This window comes from Pagrus major, chromosome 6 (assembly GCF_040436345.1).
Source record: "Pagrus major chromosome 6, Pma_NU_1.0".
Taxonomy (NCBI): Eukaryota; Metazoa; Chordata; class Actinopteri; order Spariformes; family Sparidae; genus Pagrus; species Pagrus major.
Genome location: NC_133220.1, coordinates 35,196,505 through 35,218,994, shown reverse-complemented (window position 1 = coordinate 35,218,994; position 22,490 = coordinate 35,196,505). Strand labels below are relative to the sequence as shown.

The following is a 22,490-nucleotide window of genomic DNA, read 5'->3' as shown; positions in this document are numbered from 1 at the left end:
TTTTCAAAGATGTGATCACTTTCATAGATCACAGAGTGCTGTCTCATTAAAACTGACATTTATGAACAGTTTTCTGGCAGTTAACAAATCCTAACCATACCCTTGGAATACAAACGTGTACAGCATTGTTTTATTGTTGGCGCTTCTTATTATTTATAATTATTACTTATAATTTGTTTTGATTCCATTTTTGTGAGTGCAACAAAAAAAACTTAAGTCTTGTCATTCTACCATGGTCTGACATTTGCCTTCTGTTTCTATCTCTCTCTCTCTCTTTGTCTCCTAATTGGATGTGTAAATATGTACAGATGCTGATCGAGCCCAGAAGCATGGCATGGATGAGTTTATTTCAGCCAACCCCTGTAACTTTGACCATGGCTCGCTGTTTGAGCTGGTGCAGCGCCTCACTCTGGACCACAGACTCAATGACTCCTACTCCTGCCTGGTGAGGAAAGGCTTTATATCAATGCAATCGTGACTGCGTAAGACTGTGTAGAACCAGCCCAATCCTCAGAATAAATGTTGGCACTGTACATTTCTGCAAACCATGAATATTGTATAGTATATACTGATACTGATACTTTTCCAATGTTATGTTGTGGCAACACTGTGCTTAGGTTTAGGCAGTAAAACCACTTAGGGTTAGGAAAAGAAAATGTTTTGGCTTAAAATACCTAGCAGCTTTTGGACAATCTGTCAAAGATGTACTTCACGTTCTGAACATACTGTAAAGGTCCTATATTGTAGAATGTAATGTTTCCATGTCCTTTTTGATTATAAAGCAGGTGTAGGCGCCATATAAATATTGTGAATTATCAAAACTTGCAATGCATGGACAAATGCGTACAGCATGCGTACAGCCCACGCTCAGAATCTGTGCCTTCAAATGAGTCGCAAGGACTTACGTAAGGTTGTGATGTCACTACAATACAATTACCACAGCAATACACCCGGCACAAGCTAAGTCAGAAACATGGGGGCCTGCTCACCTCTGTGACAGCTGACCAATCAGAGCAGACTGGGATGTTTGGGAGGAGGGCCTTGAAGAGACGAGACTAAAACGGATCGTCAGACTGAAGGTGAATAGAAGTACTGCAGCAATGGACAGTATCAGAAAAATAACATTTTTTTGAACATTAAAGCATGTGGACATTTTCAAGTAAGCCCCCACAATAAAAGTTTGAACCCCTTTTAAAGGGAAACTTTGCTGATTTTCAACCAGATTTGTATCATTACAGTGTGGTTTAGTGCATGCAAATGAACAATGGTAGACTTTCAGACAATGTTTTATGTACAAACAGCTTCCCGCTCATTTGCCAAGACTACAGGATGATGCACCTAGGGCTGTTGTGCGTTCATATTTTTGTTTGCCTGCCTCCATGGGCACAGAGACTATGGAAGTCAGATCAAGAGAAAGAGCTGCCTGGCTAACACATTGTCTGTGTAAACCAGGAAGTACCGATCAAATATTACCCAAGAATCTGTTACTGCATTCACTATATGCTTTGCTTTTGTTTTCAGAAATATATTTCAACGTACTGTTTAATTGTAATATACGTTAACAGGAAGTGGCAGCTATTTTGTTTCCTGTATTTTGAAAATGAATGCTGACTAAGAATCTTACTGACTAAGATACTGAGAATGCACCAAGACAAAGTCATATGACATTTATATGAGTATTATGAAGAACGCTGCCTAGGCTCCTGAGGCTGCCTCTGAAGAGTCACACAGCAGTGTTTGTGTTTGTTACCCACAGGGTTGGTTTAGTCCAGGTCAAGTGTTTGTCTTGGACGAGTACTGTGCACGCTATGGCGTTCGAGGCTGCCATCGGCATTTATGTTACCTGAGTGATCTGCTTGAGAGGGCGGAGAATGGAGCCATGATCGACCCCACCCTGCTGCACTACAGCTTCGCCTTTTGTGCCTCTCACGTCCATGGAAACAGGTACAAATCAAATCACTGACCCGTCCCTTGTCCTTCACTTTCCCCTCAAAATATATTTTGTATTGTCAAAAGATGGAGCAGATAAGTAAGACAAATGAATGACAAACAAGCTAGTCCACACATATGGGCACATATATGATGCAAAGGGGACACCCCGCTCCCCATATCTTTTATGCTTTTATGCTCTTGTTTCCTCTTGAATGTCTTTTCAATGTGCATGTTGTTTGCATGTTCAATTTTTCCTCTTTCTTTTGTCTTTTTTTCCCCTGTATAACCTCTTTACCTTGTTCACTTTCACAAAATGACTATCCTCTACTGTTCCCAAAACCCTGCACTTCCACACAACCATACCTAGTCAGCGTTTGTCTGAGTTGTTAAACTGGCCAGTATCTGAGGCCGAACTTGAACAAGCCCTGTTCCCCTCTGCCCCTGAGCTCCCTGCCCAAACTGCTAAGAGAGAGCTCAAAATCATTGAGTTCATGAGGAAAAAGGACCCCAGAACCCCAATTTTCTCAGGAACCAGAAGGTAAGTCATCTCACAGTCTGTGTTGTAAAGTCTAATTGAGAAAGGAATGTAAATATCTTCTTTCAAAGGTTTTAGTCATCATTCCTATTGTTAACTCACCAAATCATCATCATCATCATCATCATCATCATCATCAGACAGTCAGGCTAGAAGTGAGGGGTGTCCAAACTTTTCTTGCCAGGGGCCACATACACTCCTTTTCGACCAAGGCAGTTCAGGTGCTGGTTTGGAGCCAGTACCTACTCTGGAACATGTTTAATGCGTTTTGACAGCCAAAAAAGTGGCTCTCAGCCAAGAAAACTAGTTCCAGAGTGGCACCAACACTTTGCTGGTCTAGAACACAGAACTGCTTACAACAGGGGGCATGGGTTATAGTGATCAATGACGAACAAAAAACACTTACGACAACAATTTTAAATTAACTTATCCACTGAATAAACAAAAGGTTTTCATTATGGACACAAAATTAAATTAACAGTGGTCCAAGAACTATTCATGTTTGGCTGCCAATTTAGGCATGCAATGCCAGGAGCAACACCTGTAAAGAGTCGATGTAGTCCACCATAGCTGTTCCGAGCAATGCTGTGAAATGGAGATGTACACAGTGACTGAATGATGTGACTCTGCGGTGGCTCAGATGCCTGTGGAAACGCAAACTGGTTCTTAAAAGGTAAGCAGGTTGAACCAACTCAGAACCAGTACTAGCACCAGCCAAGAACAAGGTTCGCTATGGTCGAAAGGGGGTAATGTAGAACAAGCGTATAGAGTCCTGGGCCATCAGCCTGTGTTGTCTTACGGCACATTCAGACAGAATGAGCTACTGCAGTGAAAACAACAGTCCTCCCATTCATTTGAATGGGGTTAGTGTGTTTAGGCTGCGGCAGTGTAGACCGGGTCCAGGGCGGCATTCCGAAGGGCCGACATTCCGAACGTTCACTTTCATGTTTCGGAATGCCGGCCCTTAATTATTTTTGAAAAAAGGTCGCCATTCCGAACCTGAAACCCTAACCTTAACCACAACCCGGTCGGAATGGCGGACCGTCGGAATGGCGGTCCTTCGGAACGGGTGTCGCCCCCCGTGTAGACCACAGGGGGTGCCGGAAAAAAATGCAGTCTGCTGCGGCGAAAAAATGTAAACAGAATCAACTTTGAAAAAATGCCACCCAACATCATGTTGCAGTGGCCAATCACTTGAAGCTGGCGTTCAGACTATCAGCATAAATGACTGAAAATATATGTATATATGTATATATAATGTTTTATATGTCTTCACTTAGTTTGGCCATGTGCTCCAATTTACCTTTTTTTTTCATTTCATTTGACCTTTTTTTTTTTCATTTTCAGTGATTGCCTGCATCTGTACAGACAATCACTGTAGGCAGTGTGTGTAATTATTTATAATAATTTTTGATCGCTTGATCCTTTATGGAGAAAAGTTTGAATTGACAGTGGATGCAACTGGTTCCAAAGTCAACCCAACAGCACAAATAAACAAATAGATAATTAATAAATAATAATAACAGAGGTTTCTCCTTTCAGAGGATGGCATTGCTGGGGTGTTAAAGGTGGCACGACATGGCAGAATAGGAAGGGGGACTTTTATTTTATCTAGCTGATTTTGCATTAGCTGCCGTGCGCACCAACAACCACCAGGTGGCACATGTGAGCAGGCTAGACTACAGTAAACTAGGGCTGGTGCGATGCGTCGACGTAATCGATTACGTAACTACGTCGATTTACGTAACGTGCGTCAGTTCGGAGGATGTAAGCAGTACTACTGCCATGCTCAAGCATTTGAAGTGGAGGCAATCCATGCTAAGCATGCTGATTGCCAGCTTATGTGATTGGCCACTGCAATGTGTAAAAAGTCCTGTTTACTTTTAGTCCCCGCTTACACCGACAGAGAAGCTAATGTTAGCATTGGGCTAATACGAGCTACAAAAGTAGCTAAGTTGGCTAACGTTACATATTTCGTGAAAATAACAAATTCCCCCAAAGAAAAACAAATAATTACCTGTCCAACAGAAAGACAGCAACCTCTGCATCACTTCTTAGGCCCTTCAGCTCCCTCAGTTGTCTCCACCGTTCAAAAGCTGAACCAATGTTGACTCTGGTTTTCCCTCTGGCTTTATCCAAAGCCTTTTTCGTTGCAACCACAACATGAAACTTTGCTCGTAGTATCACCAAGGTCTCTACACATGAACACAAGCATTGAGAACATTGTTAGTGTACACAGAGTTTACTAAAAAGAAGGTTTTTGAACAACTCACATTAGCAGTAGCTTGCTCCGCTCGCCGCCGTCCTGCCAGTCGAGAAGAGTAGATCCCCGAGTGCAACGCTTTAGGAGCTTTCCACCTTTATTCACTTTCATGTGTAGAGACCCTGGTGATACTACGAGCAAAGTTTCATGTTGTGTTGAGTCTTCTTAGTGTTTTAAAAATAGTGATTTTGATGCTACTGTAATGTTGCCCCGAGCACGCAATTGAAAATGATTTTGACCCAAAAACAAAAGTACGGTAAATCTTAAAAGTGCCTTTTTCGTCGTAATTATGCTTTTACAAGAAGGTTTGACTTGGGTTCCTTCACAAAAAAAGCCTAGGTTGCATTTTGGCGAGAGTTTCACTTTAAATCCCTGAGGAGCTACATTAGCATTAGTCACGGTTGTGTCCACAAGTATGCAGTCACCTATAGTTCCCTCAAACAATGTAACGAAGATGTGCATCAGAGGGGATTTAGAAGTGGGTATACGCAATGTCGACTGAAACATACGTAGTTATATGCTGCATACCTGCACCACTGGTTAAAGTTATATCACAAGTTAATCTGGGTGTAGTGCACACTGCCACAGCTAATTAACAGCAATCTCCACACTGCCTTCAAGCTGGGTGTAGACATATACCTCAGACTGTATGTTTCACTTATAGGCTTATGCAAGTACAAACAGTAACTTAACGTTACACATCTTTAGTTTATTTAACACAGAAGAGCTAGATACCCATGGTTTCCATCGGCTGTGTGTCTATACGTTATGTGTGCAATGCTATTTTTCTCCACTGCATATCCTACTGAGAGCATTACAGAAGCAAAGTGTGCTGCTGGCTGATACAGTAGACCTCCTGAGATTTTGCTTATTTCGTCACATTCTCCTTGATTTTTGTGCTTCTACCATGGGTGACTAGGCTACATATTTAATTCTTTCTATGACGTAATGTCGATGTAGTGAAGTGAAATATGATCCCGAAATGGTAAAGGGTGTTTTATTTTGAAAATCCACCGGATGCACTATGCTGTTCCTGTGTGTGACTTCCTGCTCGGCATGGTCTGTTTTGGTAAGCTTGACGCGACCAGTGGCGAACTTAGCCATTTGGGGGCTCCAGGCGAACAGTCATTTGGGGGCCCCTGCATCTACTGGTCTAATGTATCTTATATCGCATAATGAGATACTCCATACAAGGGATGAACAAAAGTCACTATCCTTCCTTTCTTCCATCACACTCGGCCAGTGTAATCCATATTGGATTAAACATCCTTTTCTATGGATATTGCAAACTCTCATATTGTCCTATGGCATGGATGTGTGCAAATAGATTTGAATTTGTTTCAACTTTAGTTTTCCTGATCTTCTTCAGCCCCTGACTAATGCATGTTCTCACTGACAAGATAATCTTGACTCTTCAACTCTTAACAAAGATTCATATGACCTTGGTTATACAATATTAGTAAAGACTTGACATTTGTTATTCCAGGGTTAGATTTATTTAAAAAAAGAAAAAAAGATTGACAGACACAAGGACTGTCTCGTTACTTGCAGTTTATACCTTGCAGACTGATTTATCTGGTGGTATAGAGCTATATACTGGTAAAGCCACCGCGGTTCCTGTAAAAAAACTCGATAGCTTTGGCAGCTTTGAAATAAAATCCTGCCTTTGGTCCCTCTTCTTCTTTTTCTGTGACCCACTTTCGTATATTCGCTTCATTTCTCTTGATTTATCTCTTCTCTCTCTCTTACCGCTATTTACTGTTTTGGATTTTATGCCATAATCATTTCTGCATACGTGCAGCGTGATGAGCGTGATGCATAACATGGAATAGTCCATGTAGTGCAGACTGAAGGGGGGTGCACGGTTGGCAGAAAGACCGTCAAAACATGAGTGATTGATTAAATTAGACATCCCGATGCTACTATTGTGAAGTGATTTCTATAAAAACATTAAATATGGGGACAACATATAAAGAGGGCATTTTGGGGGCCCCAAAGGGCCTTGTATGGGGCCCGGGGCTCCAGGCAAATGCCTGGTTTGCCTAATAGTACGGCCCGCCTCTGGACGCGACTGCAGTCCACCTCCGTCAAAAATAGACTCGCCGTGTATTCGCCGAGTCTGGGCCGCCGTCGAGAGCCGCTTCTAGGACGCTGCTGAGATGTGCTGTGGCTCAGCTGGTGGAAACACGAGCATTGACTAGAACAGCCACGATCAGCTCTGGCGACTGTATGTAGGTGGTAGGGGTTAGACTACATACATCCGATTCCTGTGGAGTCAACCAGCCGAAATACGGACAGCACCACTCTGCCATCGCTGAGCACAATTGTGGTCAAATGGGGTATAAAGTCAGGATTCAAGCACTCTGCTCCCACCTAGCATCTACACTTATCAAGTACAGCCCCCCCTTTTACCGCCACGGCATCACCGCGGTAAAGCAGCAGCAAACAGGTCATATGAAAGGAGAAACATATGTAAATGACCTGCACCTGCAGTTTTGTATTTTGGTATATGCTAGTGGTCCCTGCTTTTGTAAATGTTTTTTCTAAGTGCTCAAAATTATTACTGATGCTTTTTCATCAATACACAACATACTAAAATACACAAACACACACACACACACACACACACACACACACACACACGTGTACATGTCTTCTATAGGCCTCAAATTATATTTCCTTTGATCATCATCTGTAATATGAAATCATCTGATACAATTAAGTGTGGGTCCTAGTCAGACAAAATAAAGTATTATGGAGTATATTTCCAGCATATCTCTAGCCCAAGCGGCTAGGTAGTGATCAAATCAAATCATCAGAAACAAGGGTGAAGAAAAAGAGTATGCATCAAACTGCCACCACCCTTCTCTATTTTTCAATTTTCAAGTTTAAAAGTTCATATTTGTAAAAGTTCTTCCAACCAACCCTTGTATTGTAAAAGGACCATCAAATGAACCTTTGTTTGAGATATCTCCATATGATTTTTCAGACCACAGTTAGCCAAATCTTTTATGTGGCTCTGGTGTAAAACTAAGTCAGGTACAGTAGCATGTTCTTAAACTCTGTTTTAGTGGAGCAGATTTCAGTCAGAGATCAAATGGTGTCATTTACCAAATTATCAGTGGTATGTGACACAGGAGTCATTTGGCTTTTACACTACTATGTACCCTGTTATCTAAGTTGCAGTATTTACCTCTTATCTAATCTGCTATGATGTCTGCGGACATCAAATCTGTCAACATCACAGTCAGCTGTCTGTGGATGAAGCCTAACAAATATAGACGAGGGCCACTCCGGCACTGAGGGCAGAGGTCGGGGAGGGCTGTCTGTCAGTGCCCCCCCTCCACGTCCCCCGATCCCTCCAACTAACCCCGTCCTCTTTCCATCCATCTATCCATCTACCCATCCATCCTTCCCTCTGTCCTGCTGACAAACAGTGACTGAGGACTGAGGCCTTTTCTGATCAGCATGGACAGATGGACACTCCCTCCAAGAGAAAGAGAGAAAATAAAAGAGAGAGAAACACTGTTGAAGACAAATATGACAAGAAAAGTAGTTTGACTGTAATCTGTGGAGAGAGCCATGTGGAGGCTGATCACTCTTTTATTTTTTTTTTAGTGCAAAAAAATTGGCACACGCAAGGAGTAGTTTGGTTTAAACCCGGGCATCAAACAGTTGTTTTCTGCTGCCAGCGGTCAGAGTTCAGCAGTTTATTATCAATATTGACTATAAATATACATACTTGTAAACCTACATCTAAATGTAATTTTTTCTTGTCATAAAATCCTAAATAATGAGCCCTACATATCTACACATCCACAAACATCAAACAAAGACCTGCTCTGCCAGTCCAGCCATCATGCCTGGAGGTCAAGGCATGACAGGTTGACAGGTTGTCATGTGTGATGGCCGAATGTCTCCGCTGCCAACGCTGGTGCATGTGCCCCACTGCACACACCTCATCCAGACCCCCCACCCCACCTCATCCAGACCCACACACACACACACACAAACACCCCACCCCAACCCCTGCCTCCTAATAGCCTGCTGGCCTGGAGGTGTTGGTGCACTAAGTTGGACTCGGTTGCCCAGTCGCCAGCTCAAGTGTCAAGATTTGACTTCTGTCCAGCTAAATGTCGACATCTTTTAGATCCACTGTTTGTTCAGAAATGGCTTCAAATAAACATAAAATATCATCTGCTCTTTATTTGCTATAAAATAAAAAAAAGAATGATTAAATTTAAATGTATGTTAAGCACCAATGTATATTTAAAATCGAACTGAAGCATATGACAGCTTATACAGCTACAGATTATGCTTTATGGAGAATGAAACGCAATCAAAACAGTAAGAATCTGCATTATTTTAAATTTCTCATGTACAGCTGAAGTTAAAATGTAGTGTCAAACTAATGAGCAAACAATTCATTCAGTCATTTATTAAGTCTAAGGATGGGTTCATGCTATTTTACATATTCTACTTCTGCAAATATCCCAAAGTCAGTTTACATCCCAATTTAAATGTTGTTTTTTTTTCAAAAATAACTTTTTAAGTTTAATTACATTTTTATGAATTTTTATTAAATATTTTATAATTCATCAATTGGTTTAATAAGATTTAACCAGAGAATTTGAAAATAAAATATAGAATTCATTTTCTGACAGCTGACAAATTGTTTACTCAGTCATTTCAGCTGTAGACTAATCGATCTAGAAATGAAATGTACAAATGAAGAATACATTCTGAAAATAACCAATCTAGGATTGCAGCCTGCTTAAAATTGAATTTTCAGTAGATTTCTAAAGCAACATGTTACACGATAATCTACTTTAAGGATTTGATGAGGTTGTCCGCTGCACATTGAAGGAGATGTGAAAGTCTTACTGGCTTGCCGTCTGTCTGTCACTGATGGCTCATTTGCTTGCTGTTGTCGACGGAGCTGTAAGGTCATGAGGTCAAGCAAACATGAGGAAGCTGCCAAGAAACAATACGCGGCTGGAAAAAAAAAAAGATAGAGCCCCGCAGGACTTAATTAGTGTGAAATTTTCCTCTTTCATTTTCTGTCACAATGTGAGAGGTGAGACGTTTTTTCACTGTGAATTTTGTTATGACAGTTCTCCAATTTTTGTGTCAGGCTTGTATATACTAATATGTTTTTCTAAATCATACGATCACCAGCCACAAATCAAAGGGAACCACAAACAACCAATAGCACATTGAAATAAGGCACTAATGGCTAATGGTCAGAGTTGCTCATCTTGGAGGCTGTGCCTGTACTATGTGCTTCTTATGTGATTGTAGTGTTTACATTTAACTTTTTTAGATTATCAGTTTTAATTTTTGCGGTAACAGATTTTACCCATGAGGACTATGACCTGACAGTTTTACCTTATCTCAATGTTTCATTCATGGTTCTGATGATGTGGCTTGTAACATAGTGGTTAACAACCAGCTGGAAGCCCCAGTGTTAAAGAGGCAGATATCTATGATCAAAGAGAGACAGAGACCTCAGGTCAGCAGCTAGCGATATGGAAGTGCTGTTACCCAAGTTCAACAAAGGTTTTTACTTCCTGTCCCAGACAAACTCCAAAACGCAGGAAATTCAAATTTCCCGTATAGTTTAAGTTCATTCTGTAGATTGTTCCATGCAGCAAGTGCTGAAAACCTAAAAACCTCATTTCTCAATTCAGTTTAGACTTACTGTGTCAAAGCAATGAGTAAACAGACACTCAGTCTTTTCCTCCTCAGCTTCAGGACTTCAGCAGCAGAGGCCACAGGTGGCTGTGAGACAATGCACGTGTCTGTTCAAATGTCCATGAAAACTGATAACAGTATGTTTGAGATGATCGCTGATGCTTAGAAAATTGGTACTGCTTGAGACATAACAAACACATGCACTCAAAGAGCAGTTCAGCAAGTATATCCCCCCCACAAACACATACACACACTGAGTTTCTCACTGTCTGCTGAAATGACATGTCAAATGGGGTGGGGAGGAGGATCGGGGGAGGGGTTGGGGGTGTGGGGGGGTGGCAGTGTCATGTCTCCTGCTTCTCATCATGCTGTCATGGCCACCAGTCCAGCGCCTCTTCTGTCACATGCACTCTGCTCACACTCCACCCAGACCCAACCATGTCACAAACGATAAACACATTGGACACACACACACACACACACACACACACACACACACACACACACACACACACCTGCTTGAAAAGCTGTAATTGCAGTCCAGGGTGTCTTGATTACATTTGTTTGAACAGCCTATGTGATGTGAACTATAATTTTGCATTATTAAACTTGCAGGCTTGTCATTCAGATACATTAGTTTTAAGGGGGTAATGTATAACAATAATATGTATAATGAGGAATTCTACATTAAACTGTCTAAAAACAACTCAACCTTTGTTCTATATGTTGTTGAGTCGTGTGCTTACATTATCTCAGATGTTTCCAGCAATGTTCAAATCCAGGAAAATCCAGTTCCTCACGGTGCAATTCATTTGGTTGCCTGTCGCTATAACTTCTGGGAGAGTGTCAGAGAGTGAGGAGGGAAGCATGAGTCATGAGTCAAAATGTAATGTCAATAAAACTTTAAGATATTAGCTGATCTGTGAACATTTGTGCCAGAGTCCGATATATTTTCATCAGCAGTGGTGGTTGTTAATGGCGAATTTGACTGCAAAATCATTTGTGTTTATTCGTGTTACTTGTGTCATCAGATTACTATTACAGACTTACTGTTTAGTGTACATTAGCCGTAAGCTAGCAAGCAACGGCATGCACACAGGGTGTGTTTGAATTTAGGTCAACCTGTCACTAAACTCAGCACTCTCTCTGTTCTCTCTCTGCTTTTGCTCCTCTCCTCTTTGTATTGTTATGTTCATGAAGTAAAGTACATTTTCCCTCCAGCTCTAGTCAGCAGTCAACATTACACAACACCTGACGAGAATCAGGAATCAGAAGAATCAGATGTGACTGTGGGTGTTTATTCCTCCAGAAAGTTGTGTGGCATCACCACAACACAAAAAAGATGTAGCCTATCTTACGTGATCAGGCCAAATCATGCTTTAATTACAGTCTCTATAGTACGTTTTTCAGTTTACTCCATTAATCAAAGTGATTTCTGATCATGTGTAAGTTATTTATACATGTCTTGAATGCCCCCCAGACCGACGTTCTAGGAAAGGATAAACTGAGGTCCTGGACCAGAACTAACCCTAAGCCCATGGTGATGAGATCACCATAGTCTGTTGTTTCCCCAGAAATGTACTGTACTTGAAAATTCCCAAGGTCTGAATGTGTCTGTAAGTTGTCAGTTGGTGCTCTATTTAATTTCCTATTTTTAAGACACGGACCTTTCATTTCTTTTTAATGCTGTTGTCTTTCAGGCCGGATGGTATCGGCACAGTGACCGTTGAGGAGAAGGAGCGCTTTGAGGAGATCAAGGAGAGGCTACGGGTGCTTCTGGAAAACCAGATTACACACTTCAGGCAGGAAACATGTACAACCATTTGTTGAACTCATGCCAAACCTAAGGGTTCAAATGACAATCCAGTCTGTTGCTTCCACAGGTACTGCTTTCCATTTGGTCGGCCAGAGGGAGCACTGAAAGCAACTCTGTCCTTGCTTGAAAGGGTAAGTGATTTTTACTGATGGACAGATGAATACAAGGTTTTTTTCATGCCTCCACACTGGAGTGCTTGTGAGTTAAGACGACGGTTGTCCGTCACCCTTCACCATCTCTCTTTTACATTGCTCATCATTGGTCTTGTCATGATAAGTTTTGCTGTACACTGAAAATACAGTTTCTTTGTCTTACCGGTTTAGGTTCTGATGAAAGATATTGTTACTCCGGTTCCACAAGAGGAAGTCAAGGCTGTGATTCGTAAGTGTCTGGAGCAGGCAGCTCTAGTCAACTACCAACGCCTGTCAGAGTATGCCAAACTGGAAGGTAAGCTACTGCTTCATCACTGCTCTTTTGCGTTACTCTTGCAGTCAAAGCACAGCATGGGTGTTCTGTCTTGATACAGCTGTTAAAACTATGAACCAGCTAGAGTTGACTATGAGTCAGCTAGAGTAACTGAGAGTTTCCTGTCACACAAGGATTCAGATGTGAGAGATTCTAAATGAAGTGTTGATAGATAGATCTTTATTGTCATTGCATATTACGACAGCAAAATTTAGTTTGGCAGCGATCCATCATACTTAGCAGCTTAAACAGTTTGAAAGGTGCATCACAGTTAAAAAGGATTTCTGAACTCAGTGGGGCAGACCTTGAAAAATTTGGTTATATTATGTTGTTATTATTGGAGAGCTTGTAGAACATTATGGGATAGTCAGTCAAAAGTAGTAATCATGTTTTCCAAATTTGACCAAGCACGGATATTATTAATTAACATTTGTATACACTGCTGAATCATTGAAGAAAGTATTGTTTTTTTTAACCAAAGTGTGTAGACATTATTGTCGTTAAACCCTTGGAAAGGAACCCTGTAACTTGGGTGGGGTTTTCACTAAGCTACTGGAAAAACTCATATTAGCATTTTTACCATAGTCCTGGTTTCCTTTGGAAGCTTTGAGATTAGCATCTCGGTCATTTCATGCCAACTCACCCAAAATCCAGAAGTTTTCCCAGTTTTCATGAACTGGGAGGCCTGAGGTGAGTTGGCATGAAATGACCCATCTATAAGTTAAAGCCTACTGACATAAAGCTAGTTGCCACAGATTGATTTATCAACTGGCATCCTTAGAATGGATAAGCTATACAGAAATATAATAATTTTATTGCAGTCATATATTTCGATCATACATTTCAAAACAAAGTCTAATTCTTAAATTTTTTTCTTCACAGCTGCAGAAAAAGCCTCTCTAATCTTCTTTCATCATGTGATTAATGGCATAATAGTTGCTCTGTTTTTTTTTTGTTTTGTTTTTTATTCTTTGCCTTATCTTGCACCCATTTTAGTAGCAAATGTACAGTAAGTAAAAATGCATTCAATTCAGTGTTTATGCTGACGTCCACCATGCCTCAGCTTCCTTTTCAGCCAAGTCCTACTGCCTCTGTCTCCCACTTTGGCCTGCCTGGTAGCTGAAGTGATGCTCCTCTTTCCCTCGTTCTTCCTTTCTCTTTCCTGCTCTCTGTAGGTTTGCCATGCTCACTCCTCTCTTTTCCTTGTCTATTGGCTTTTGCTGCTTCTCATCAGCCAGTGTTTGAAAACAGGAAGGCCAATAAACAAGACATGATGGGATTGCCCCATGGGGCAGTTCAGTGTTTTTTTTCCTGTTGCATGGTCGAGGTTTTCTTTAGTAGGCATCATTGGTGTTTTGCAGACCTCTTAAACATTTCATCCAAAATCTCTTACCTACTGTAGGGCAGTTTTGTTTATGTTTACATAAATGTGATAGGTCTTCAAATTGAACTGTCACTCAACCTACTGTATCTATGACTCTAAACTTCTACAGTAACAGCAACATTTGGGAAGTGTGCTTATTTGCTGGCTCAGCCAGAATGAGATAAAAAGATTGACATCAGTTACTTCCCTGCATGTCCACAACAGAGAGAGGTTGGTGATGTGTTTTAGCGTAGCTTAGCAAAAAGCTAAGGTGACAATGGAAAAATAGAGTCATCAACAACTCCAAAGCTGTGTATTTTCCATCGCGTGTCTCCATTAAGTTCTAAGCCATACACAAATCCATTAGAGTCATGTTGCTTTTATTCACAGGGCAGAGCTTAAACCTGTTTACCTCATTATGTGGCGGACCCTGCCACCTTTCTAGCTTCAAACAGTCTTGAGACCTTATTTTCCTCTGAGAACAGCTTGTTTATTCAGTTATGGCAACAACGTTTGTATTATAACCTCATTAATATTGTAAATAATAAAATTCTGAGTTTGAATTTATTCTCCAAAACTAGATAATGCCCCTTTAACCCTTATATTGACTAGTTCTACGTGCTGCAAACACACAATGATAAAAAAAGACAGCTGTTCTCACACTGCTTGCTATCTCTGTGCTAAGCTAGGCTAAACATGGACAGGACATTTCACATCATCTCTGTATTAGGCACACAGAGGTAAAACTGACTCTCTGGTTGATATCCCTGTCATACACGTGACACACTACCAAACATGTGTTTCATAGCATTTATATGAGATCCCTGTCACAGGTTAATCCCTAAAAATATAGAAATACAAAGAATAGAATGACAAAAAATAAGTACCAGGGTTTAATTTATTTTTCTGACTTCCTCTTATGCACTCCCTGTCCATCTTTCTCTTGTAAACTGTCTTATACGTCAGTTATATTAGAAACTCCTGTTAATCAAATCCAACTAGTGCAAGACCTGCATTTAGGCCAGACCAGGGGGAAGTTGCCTACCTAGATCCCATAGTGCACATAGAAAGGAACACAACAGTAAACATTCACATTTCCCAAGATGTTGTTGTTCTACTTGAAATGGTCAATTTAAGACGATGTCTGTAAAGAAACCTCACCTCCCTGAAGACACTAAGGAGGATGAACCTTAGTATCTCAGTTGTGATTGTTGATTATCCCCCAAACCCCTGCCCTTCATACTGGTGTGCTTTTTGACCTAGGGGAAAAAAACAGATTTTTACCTCTGCTTTGCGGAACGAATGGTTAATCCAAAGTAGACAGCCCGTAATCTTTGAACCCCATACACACACGCATGGACACAGTCTTGTACCCTGGTACCTATGTCATAGTAACAGGAGTGATGCCATCTTCCTCACTCAGTTAGCTGAAAAACAGTAAACTCTGAGGTTACACTCATATGTTGTTTTGCTGACTTTAGCATTTCAATGGAAACCATTGACATGGGTCAGTCAGCATCATCCAATTCAGATATGAGATTAGAGGATATGATGCAGTTTGAGAACTGAAAGTTTGTAAGAAAGGCTCCTGTGGTGCATTGTGTAGCATTTTAATGAATTAATTACTATAGCATTACTCAGTTCATTCTGATACATCAGATAATTTATTAACTTGTATCAGTTTCTACATGGCATTGTATCTAATGCTGAGACATTTACAGCTCCAAAGGGGAGCTCAAAAGGATGTACAGTAACAATTTAATCGAAATGCAATTTAGATTTGTTTTATTTTGATGTATTAGTGATTTTGATATTTTTCAAATGAGCTATACGAATTGTAAACTCAGCTAAACTACTACCTGAAAATAGCCAAAAATGTTCAAAATTAAAGAAAGTCAATTTACATGTAAGAAACAGAGGATCAGGAACACATCATTGTATTTATGTTCAGGGATGTGTAGTGAAGAACTGAAAAAGAGTATCACAATGAGATTAAATCTTTAAAATTAATTTAGCAAAAATGTATAATTAGAATAGCATGTTGACATTTGTATAATGGGGATAGTGCAAAATTTCTCTGTTACTGTTCATGCTCATGTTCAATTCTCTTTCTGTTTTATAACTTTTTTTATCAAATACATTTCAAATTCCTTTTTACAATATAATAAAGCAATGCAATAACTGGAGGAGTGAGAGGTCCGTGAAACAATAACATCCTCTATAGTAAGACTGAAGAAACCACTGGTGGGACACAGAGTCTACTGTACAATCATTTTGTAACTACACAACATAATTCTGATTAATTTGCTAATAATATCTTGAACTATCAAAATGATACATATTGCACCTATTCAGCTTTTAAGATTTTAATTCGCTGAATACCTAATACACTAGTTTACTTTTATGACCTCAAATTGTAAGTTATGAAATTGCAGCAAAAACAATGCAGGTATGGGCCTCTGAAGCCTCTTATTGGTCGAACCCTGTAACCTCTGTACGCGTCCTCTCTGACCCTGGCCCTCTCGCATGCCTCGGTATCCTCCCTCTTTCTCTGTAGGGAAAAAGAGAGAGATGTATGAGCATCCTGTCTTCTGCTTGGCGTCTCAAGTGATGGATTTAACCATTCGTGAGTACCTTCCTCATTCCCCAGCATCACCCCCCCCCCACTTCTGCACCCTTTTATTTTCCTCTTACAGCCAGTATGCACGCCAGCTACGAGTGACCTCAAGTTTTTGTTGTCAAGATGTCCTTTGGTTGTACCGTTGTTTTTGTCTGTATAGTCTTGTTCCACTTTCTTGATATTGTTGAAGCTCAGTTTGTCTTTTAGCCACTCAAATACATTTTAATCTTTCGGTGAGATTGTTTTAAGTCTTGCCCAAACCACCTGCACTTTGTCTGTCTGCGACTTGAATGCATTTTTACTTTGCTTGTGTGTAAATCCTCTCAAGTGTTTATGCTCATGGTACATCCAAACAGCACTGCATTTATTAGCATCTTAGTCACTTCTCAGTCCTTTGAGTGAAACATATTTGGAGGTCACACAATCCTATTGTGAACATGCTTCTGTGTTAGAATTATTGACTCATCACCACTGAATTCTGATACTTTTGACACATATAATAATAATGCTAACAGATTTTAATATTTTTTTCAGATTGTCCCATACTAGATTTCAGGTCAAAGTGACGCTTTGTGCTTTGTGTCCATTTTTTCTTGCTTCTTTGAAAGTCTTCTATAACACAAAATGCAGTTAAAGAACAACCTTTGGCTGAGAGGCTGCAAATTTATCCAATGTGCTGATTTTTAGTAATCAATCTAACCTTTACCTTTATTTATGACTCCTGTCTTCCATCCTCTGCTTATACTACCTGTACTGAATGATCTCTTCTCTCTCTCATCCTCTACCTGATATTTTCCCACCTTTGTCCACCTTCTCTCCATCATTGCAACCTGCTCTTTTTTTAATGTAACTCTTTAACTTAGTGGAGAAATCACAGAAAAACCTGGAGGATCAAGGTGACGTTGTACTGTATGTCTAACCTCTACTGTTAGCTCCTTCCTGACCAGAAAACAAGCAGTCTACTTTGAACCATACCACCATGGACCCTGTCACAGCCTTCCTGATACTTGTTCAATGCACAGCTTATAAACTTCACAGAATATGTTTCAGGAATGTTTTGACGCCATTAGTGAATCCCCCCCCCCCCATGTTTTTCACTGCTCTGGATTGTTGGAATGGAGAAACTGTGCTATGCTTTAAATGCATTGGAACTAATGTAACATTGGCCGGCGACAACAGGACAGCAGGAATGAGTTGATTGACAAAAGGAGAGAGCAATTTTTAAGATGATTCACACATTACCAGTGAAAATCACTCCTTCTGAGTGCAAGCATCAAAGCATGGAAGAGTGCACTGTTTGCATGCAGGTGACATTTAAAGTATTTCAATCCAAGAAATTGCTTTCTCTTTTAGAACGGCATAAAAAAAGACCACGTGTTTAAAAGCTACATGTGTAAAATGCTTGTTGTTACAGAATATTATTCCTGATGACAAAGGTTTGCTAGAAAACCTAAACAATCTTTGTGAAAATCAGTGCTCATTCATCTCAGTGTCCAAAGGCTGCATGTGCCACAGTCTCTCTCTTGATATCCTTCACAAAGTGGCATTTAAAAATTTCATCTCAAGGTGACTTGAGATGTGACTCTGATATCTATCCACCTTAAAGCAGAAATCCAGGGTGTTAATTGTTTACCAAACAGCAGTGAGCCAGCACTCAGTCCACTGAAAACTAAACTTGGCAACATGTTAGGACATTTCTGGTTAAAGACGACCTTCAAACTTCCAACATGACAGAGAATTCTATATGTATATACTGTGTATAAAATGTAAAATATCCCAGTGAAGCATTCATTGATGATAACCATCAGCACCAAAGCCTGGGTTATTAACATGATGGGTGCTGTCCTGACTTTATCTCACAAAGCTGGAGTCCATTATGAAAAGAGGAGGTTATAGACAATATAACTTTATAGAAAAAGAAATGCTCCTTTGTTTCTAAAAGTGCTCTTCCAAACTCTGACATAGTAGCTCTGACTTGACAGATGTTAGGTCTCAACAAATCCCCCTTTGAAACAGTACAGACGTCCCATTCTGTAGGAGCTCTCAGCCATGTTAACATGACTTAAGCTCCAGCAGACAATCACCCATCACCCTGCTGTGCTCTCCACAACGTCACTGAGGCACAAGAGCTCTGCCAGTAGGTGGTCTCAACACATTAAGTCATTTAAAAAGGAATCAAGTTTACTGTCACATATAGTCATACTACCAATGAGTCATGACTCTCACATGGCAAATGTGCGTGTGTGTGTGTTCCTGTACAGCAGGATGACACTGACACAGACTTTGGTGTTTTTAAGACATATACTGTCACTTTATTCCAACATTTCAACTTTTTCCGTCCCTTGACCCTTTAAACTGCTCCAGCCATCTAGCATGTTGACCAATACTGAGGAGTTACGCTTTAAGGTCGGAAGGTGCATAGGTTTAGGGTTCTAAATTCATATTCATATCATAACATTTTTCAAAGCAATGGTTAAAGATAAACAAAAGAGAGCAAAATATGGACAGTGATAACAAAAAAATCCCAGATTAACTTATAGGGTTAATGTTTTTTGGGGGGAAATGACGAAAAAATCGGAAATACTCTGACTTAGGCCAGGGAAAGAAACAGCAGCTGTGACAAAATGGAAGAAAAGTTATTTTTTATTCATCTCTGAATCCCCAGAGTAATGTAACTATGTACCATGTCCATGTACTATCCACCGCAACCTGAAGGAACAAGTTGAGTAGCTGAAGGGATGTGAGATGATTGCTTGTGTTCAGGAGTGTAGGCTACTTCCTGTAGCTAGTCTTTTCTAGGTGTCATACTGTCTTGTTCAGAGGATGCATTGAAGGACTACACTCAGTGTTGTAAACAAGACATTCAGATTAGATACAGGCTACAGCACATTATTTTAGTTCCTCTGGAACAACTTTGTAGTTCCATATGTGTCCATATACCAGGAGTTAATTGACACCCTGCAGCCAGTGAGAATCAAATATTTATCCAGACAATGGTATAATTACTCTTAATACAAATCGAGTTAGATGCCACTTTGGTACCACTTAAAACAACCAAACTGTTATCTAAATCAGGTGCTATAAACCACCACATTACTGCATGATGACTGTTCAATGTACATGCTGTTTACATCCCTCATCATGTCCATGTTTTCTCTAGATTACTGTTCTGGCACATTGACAGAGATTTAACTCATTCACTACATACCACAGGCCATCACCACTTCCAGCCATTAGGAGGTCTTTCGCTATCCTCAAGAGTGCTTCAGCACTCTATGGGATAGTGTTGATCTAAAATGTGCTTTAACAAAATGTAGCAATCCTTGAATTACAGTATAACTAGGGCTGGGTAAAATATGTGTTTAATGTTGAACTCTGCCTCAAGAAAACATGGGATAGAATTAAGACAATTGTGCTTTATGCTGGTTATGTTTTAATCAGTTAATTGACCTTAATTCACAGGTTTCTATACCTGATTCTACAAACTCAATCAAGGCTTTTGTCTAGAAGTATTGTAGTCTAATGCCTAGCCCTAATTATAACAAGTTGATATTTCATGCTTGTTATTTTAATATGACCATGAGATTGTCCCAGTGGTTTAGGCTGAGGCTATAGACTGGACTAAGGATCACTTTTGAGGCAACAGGTATATCCACAATTTGTGAGTGATTTAATCATTTAGTGTTTGGGTGTAGTCAGGATAAAATGCATGTTGTTTACTTTTGTACAATCCAAAGAATGTCAAAAAAGACACACTTAAATATCTCAGACCAGGGATGTTCCTATACACGTTTGGTTGCATGTATACAGTAGTCACAAAAGCCATTGTTTAGAATGGATACTGATCAGACTCAGAGGCTGCCGACACTGACCGTTTGACCTTTGTGCTCCAGAGAATGTAGGACGCTTAGTTACCCCAGCCAAGAAACTGGAGGACACCATTCGCCTGGCTGAGCTGGTGATCGAGGTGCTTCAGCAGAATGAGGAACACCATGCTGAGGTTAGTGTGCTGGAATACGTGTGTGCATCTGTGCTATCAAGAACCTAATTACTGTTTTTTTCTAACATAACTTTACTGTAATCATATTATGTCATATTTTTCCATTCTATCAGTTTATGGTATTTATCTCACATGAAATCAGTACAGTATTATAGGGACTGTCAGTCTTTATAATGTGACCAGGCACACCCACATCAGGGTCGCTACATGCATTGTTATTGGTCATGAGCACCAGTTACCACTGTGAAACTGGAGGGTGCATTCCGGATATTTCCCACAAACTGACTGTTCGTCGTCTGTTTGTCTAGTGTATGAATCAGATGGTAACAGCAACATATTGCAACTGAAAAGACAATGGATAGTGAAGATTCTGAGGGATATCTGGCCATATTTGAAGGAAAAACAACATATTTAATATTGTTTGACAACAGCTAACCCAAGCATTCAACCACTTCCTAGCTAACATTACTGTTTGATAGTGTTTCACAATACGATATGGAAAGGCATAAATTAATTCTCCAATATCATCTTGGACACATTTCTCAAAGTTTGGAAGTGAAACGCAGCGGATGTAACGGAACATAAATGTTAGCTGTCATGTGCTTGAATGCTAATGTTAGCTAAGAGGTAGAAGGTTATCAAATATATTGTATTACCTTGAAATACAGCCCAATGCCCCTCCAGATTTTCTCTATCCATCATATTTTCCATTGCTGATCAATGGGGAAGCATTGAACTCATAACAATTTGTCAAATAAGTCGTGCAAACTGAAACTCAGCAGCATAGCATTATCCCAGCATTTGACTAAGGAAGATGGCTGTCCTTTGAGCATGGTAAACACAATTATCCTAAAACTAGTTAAATTCCATGAAATTAAACCCAAACCCATGGGCCACAGCCAGTCTTGTGACATTTGTTGATGAGTTGAAGGCAATGTAGGCGGTGCAGTGTAAAGTCTTAAAGAGGTTCTCCTTTCCAGCCTGTGCACTGTAATGAGAGCATCTTGTTGCAAATTTGCTACATTTTTATTTGGTTGGCTATATATGCCAAAATCCATTTAGTATGGAGTATTCTGTAAGCCAGAGGGACTGTTTTCAGGTGCTGTTTCCCAATTTGTTAAATTATATCTATCAGTCACAGAGTTTGGTTCATGTTTGAGATATTGATTGATTTCAGAAATGTCATTCGTCAACTTTCCATCGAATAGTTGTGTAGTGTGAATAGTTTACCTTTGTCTGCAGTACAGTTTTTAAAAGCATCAGAATATCTACAGGGGATCTCAAGATAAGTTTCAGAAGGTAAATTGAGCAAGTTATTTTGTATTCCTCCTGACGGGGGGCCTCAAAGTTTTGTGTTCATTCAGATGGTAAATACAAGTCCTTCACCAGCGGCCACATGCTACTTTAAATCATCATACTGTGTCTTACCTGCACAGTGGGCCATACCTGACACAAAGTACACACTCTGAAGTGTAGGCAAGTTCATAGTAGCAATGGAGAATTATCAATCAGGTCTATCCTTATATCACAGCAGAGTAGCTTCTCTGTTGATCTGACAAACAATGAGCTGAAAAGATATTGAACGACAACAACAACAATCACCAAAAAAAGGAAAAGGAGATGCACTGATGAAGAAAACATGAATTTCTCATTAATTTTGAAGCTGTGTCGTGTGATTTAAAGATTCTGCAATCTACCCAATCTTTCTGCCTTTTTACTCTGAATGCTGTGCTATTTAAATAACATTATTTGTGTCACTTCGTTATTTAATGAAAGCAAAATTGACTTATTCCCTCTCTGCT

At 40.1% G+C, this 22,490-nt stretch overlaps 1 protein-coding gene across 1 annotated transcript in view; it reads left to right on the top strand.

Annotated features, from left to right (window-relative positions):
- The window catches only part of cadpsa (Ca2+-dependent activator protein for secretion a), a 218,921-nt gene that overhangs the window by 136,210 nt on the left and 60,221 nt on the right, over window positions 1-22,490 (top strand). The window contains exons 12-17 of the mRNA XM_073468331.1: window positions 309-445; window positions 1,757-1,944; window positions 12,125-12,226; window positions 12,308-12,371; window positions 12,564-12,687; window positions 20,582-20,688. Of these exons, the coding sequence (XP_073324432.1) occupies window positions 309-445; window positions 1,757-1,944; window positions 12,125-12,226; window positions 12,308-12,371; window positions 12,564-12,687; window positions 20,582-20,688 (722 nt within the window). The remainder of the gene's footprint in view (window positions 1-308; window positions 446-1,756; window positions 1,945-12,124; window positions 12,227-12,307; window positions 12,372-12,563; window positions 12,688-20,581; window positions 20,689-22,490) is intronic.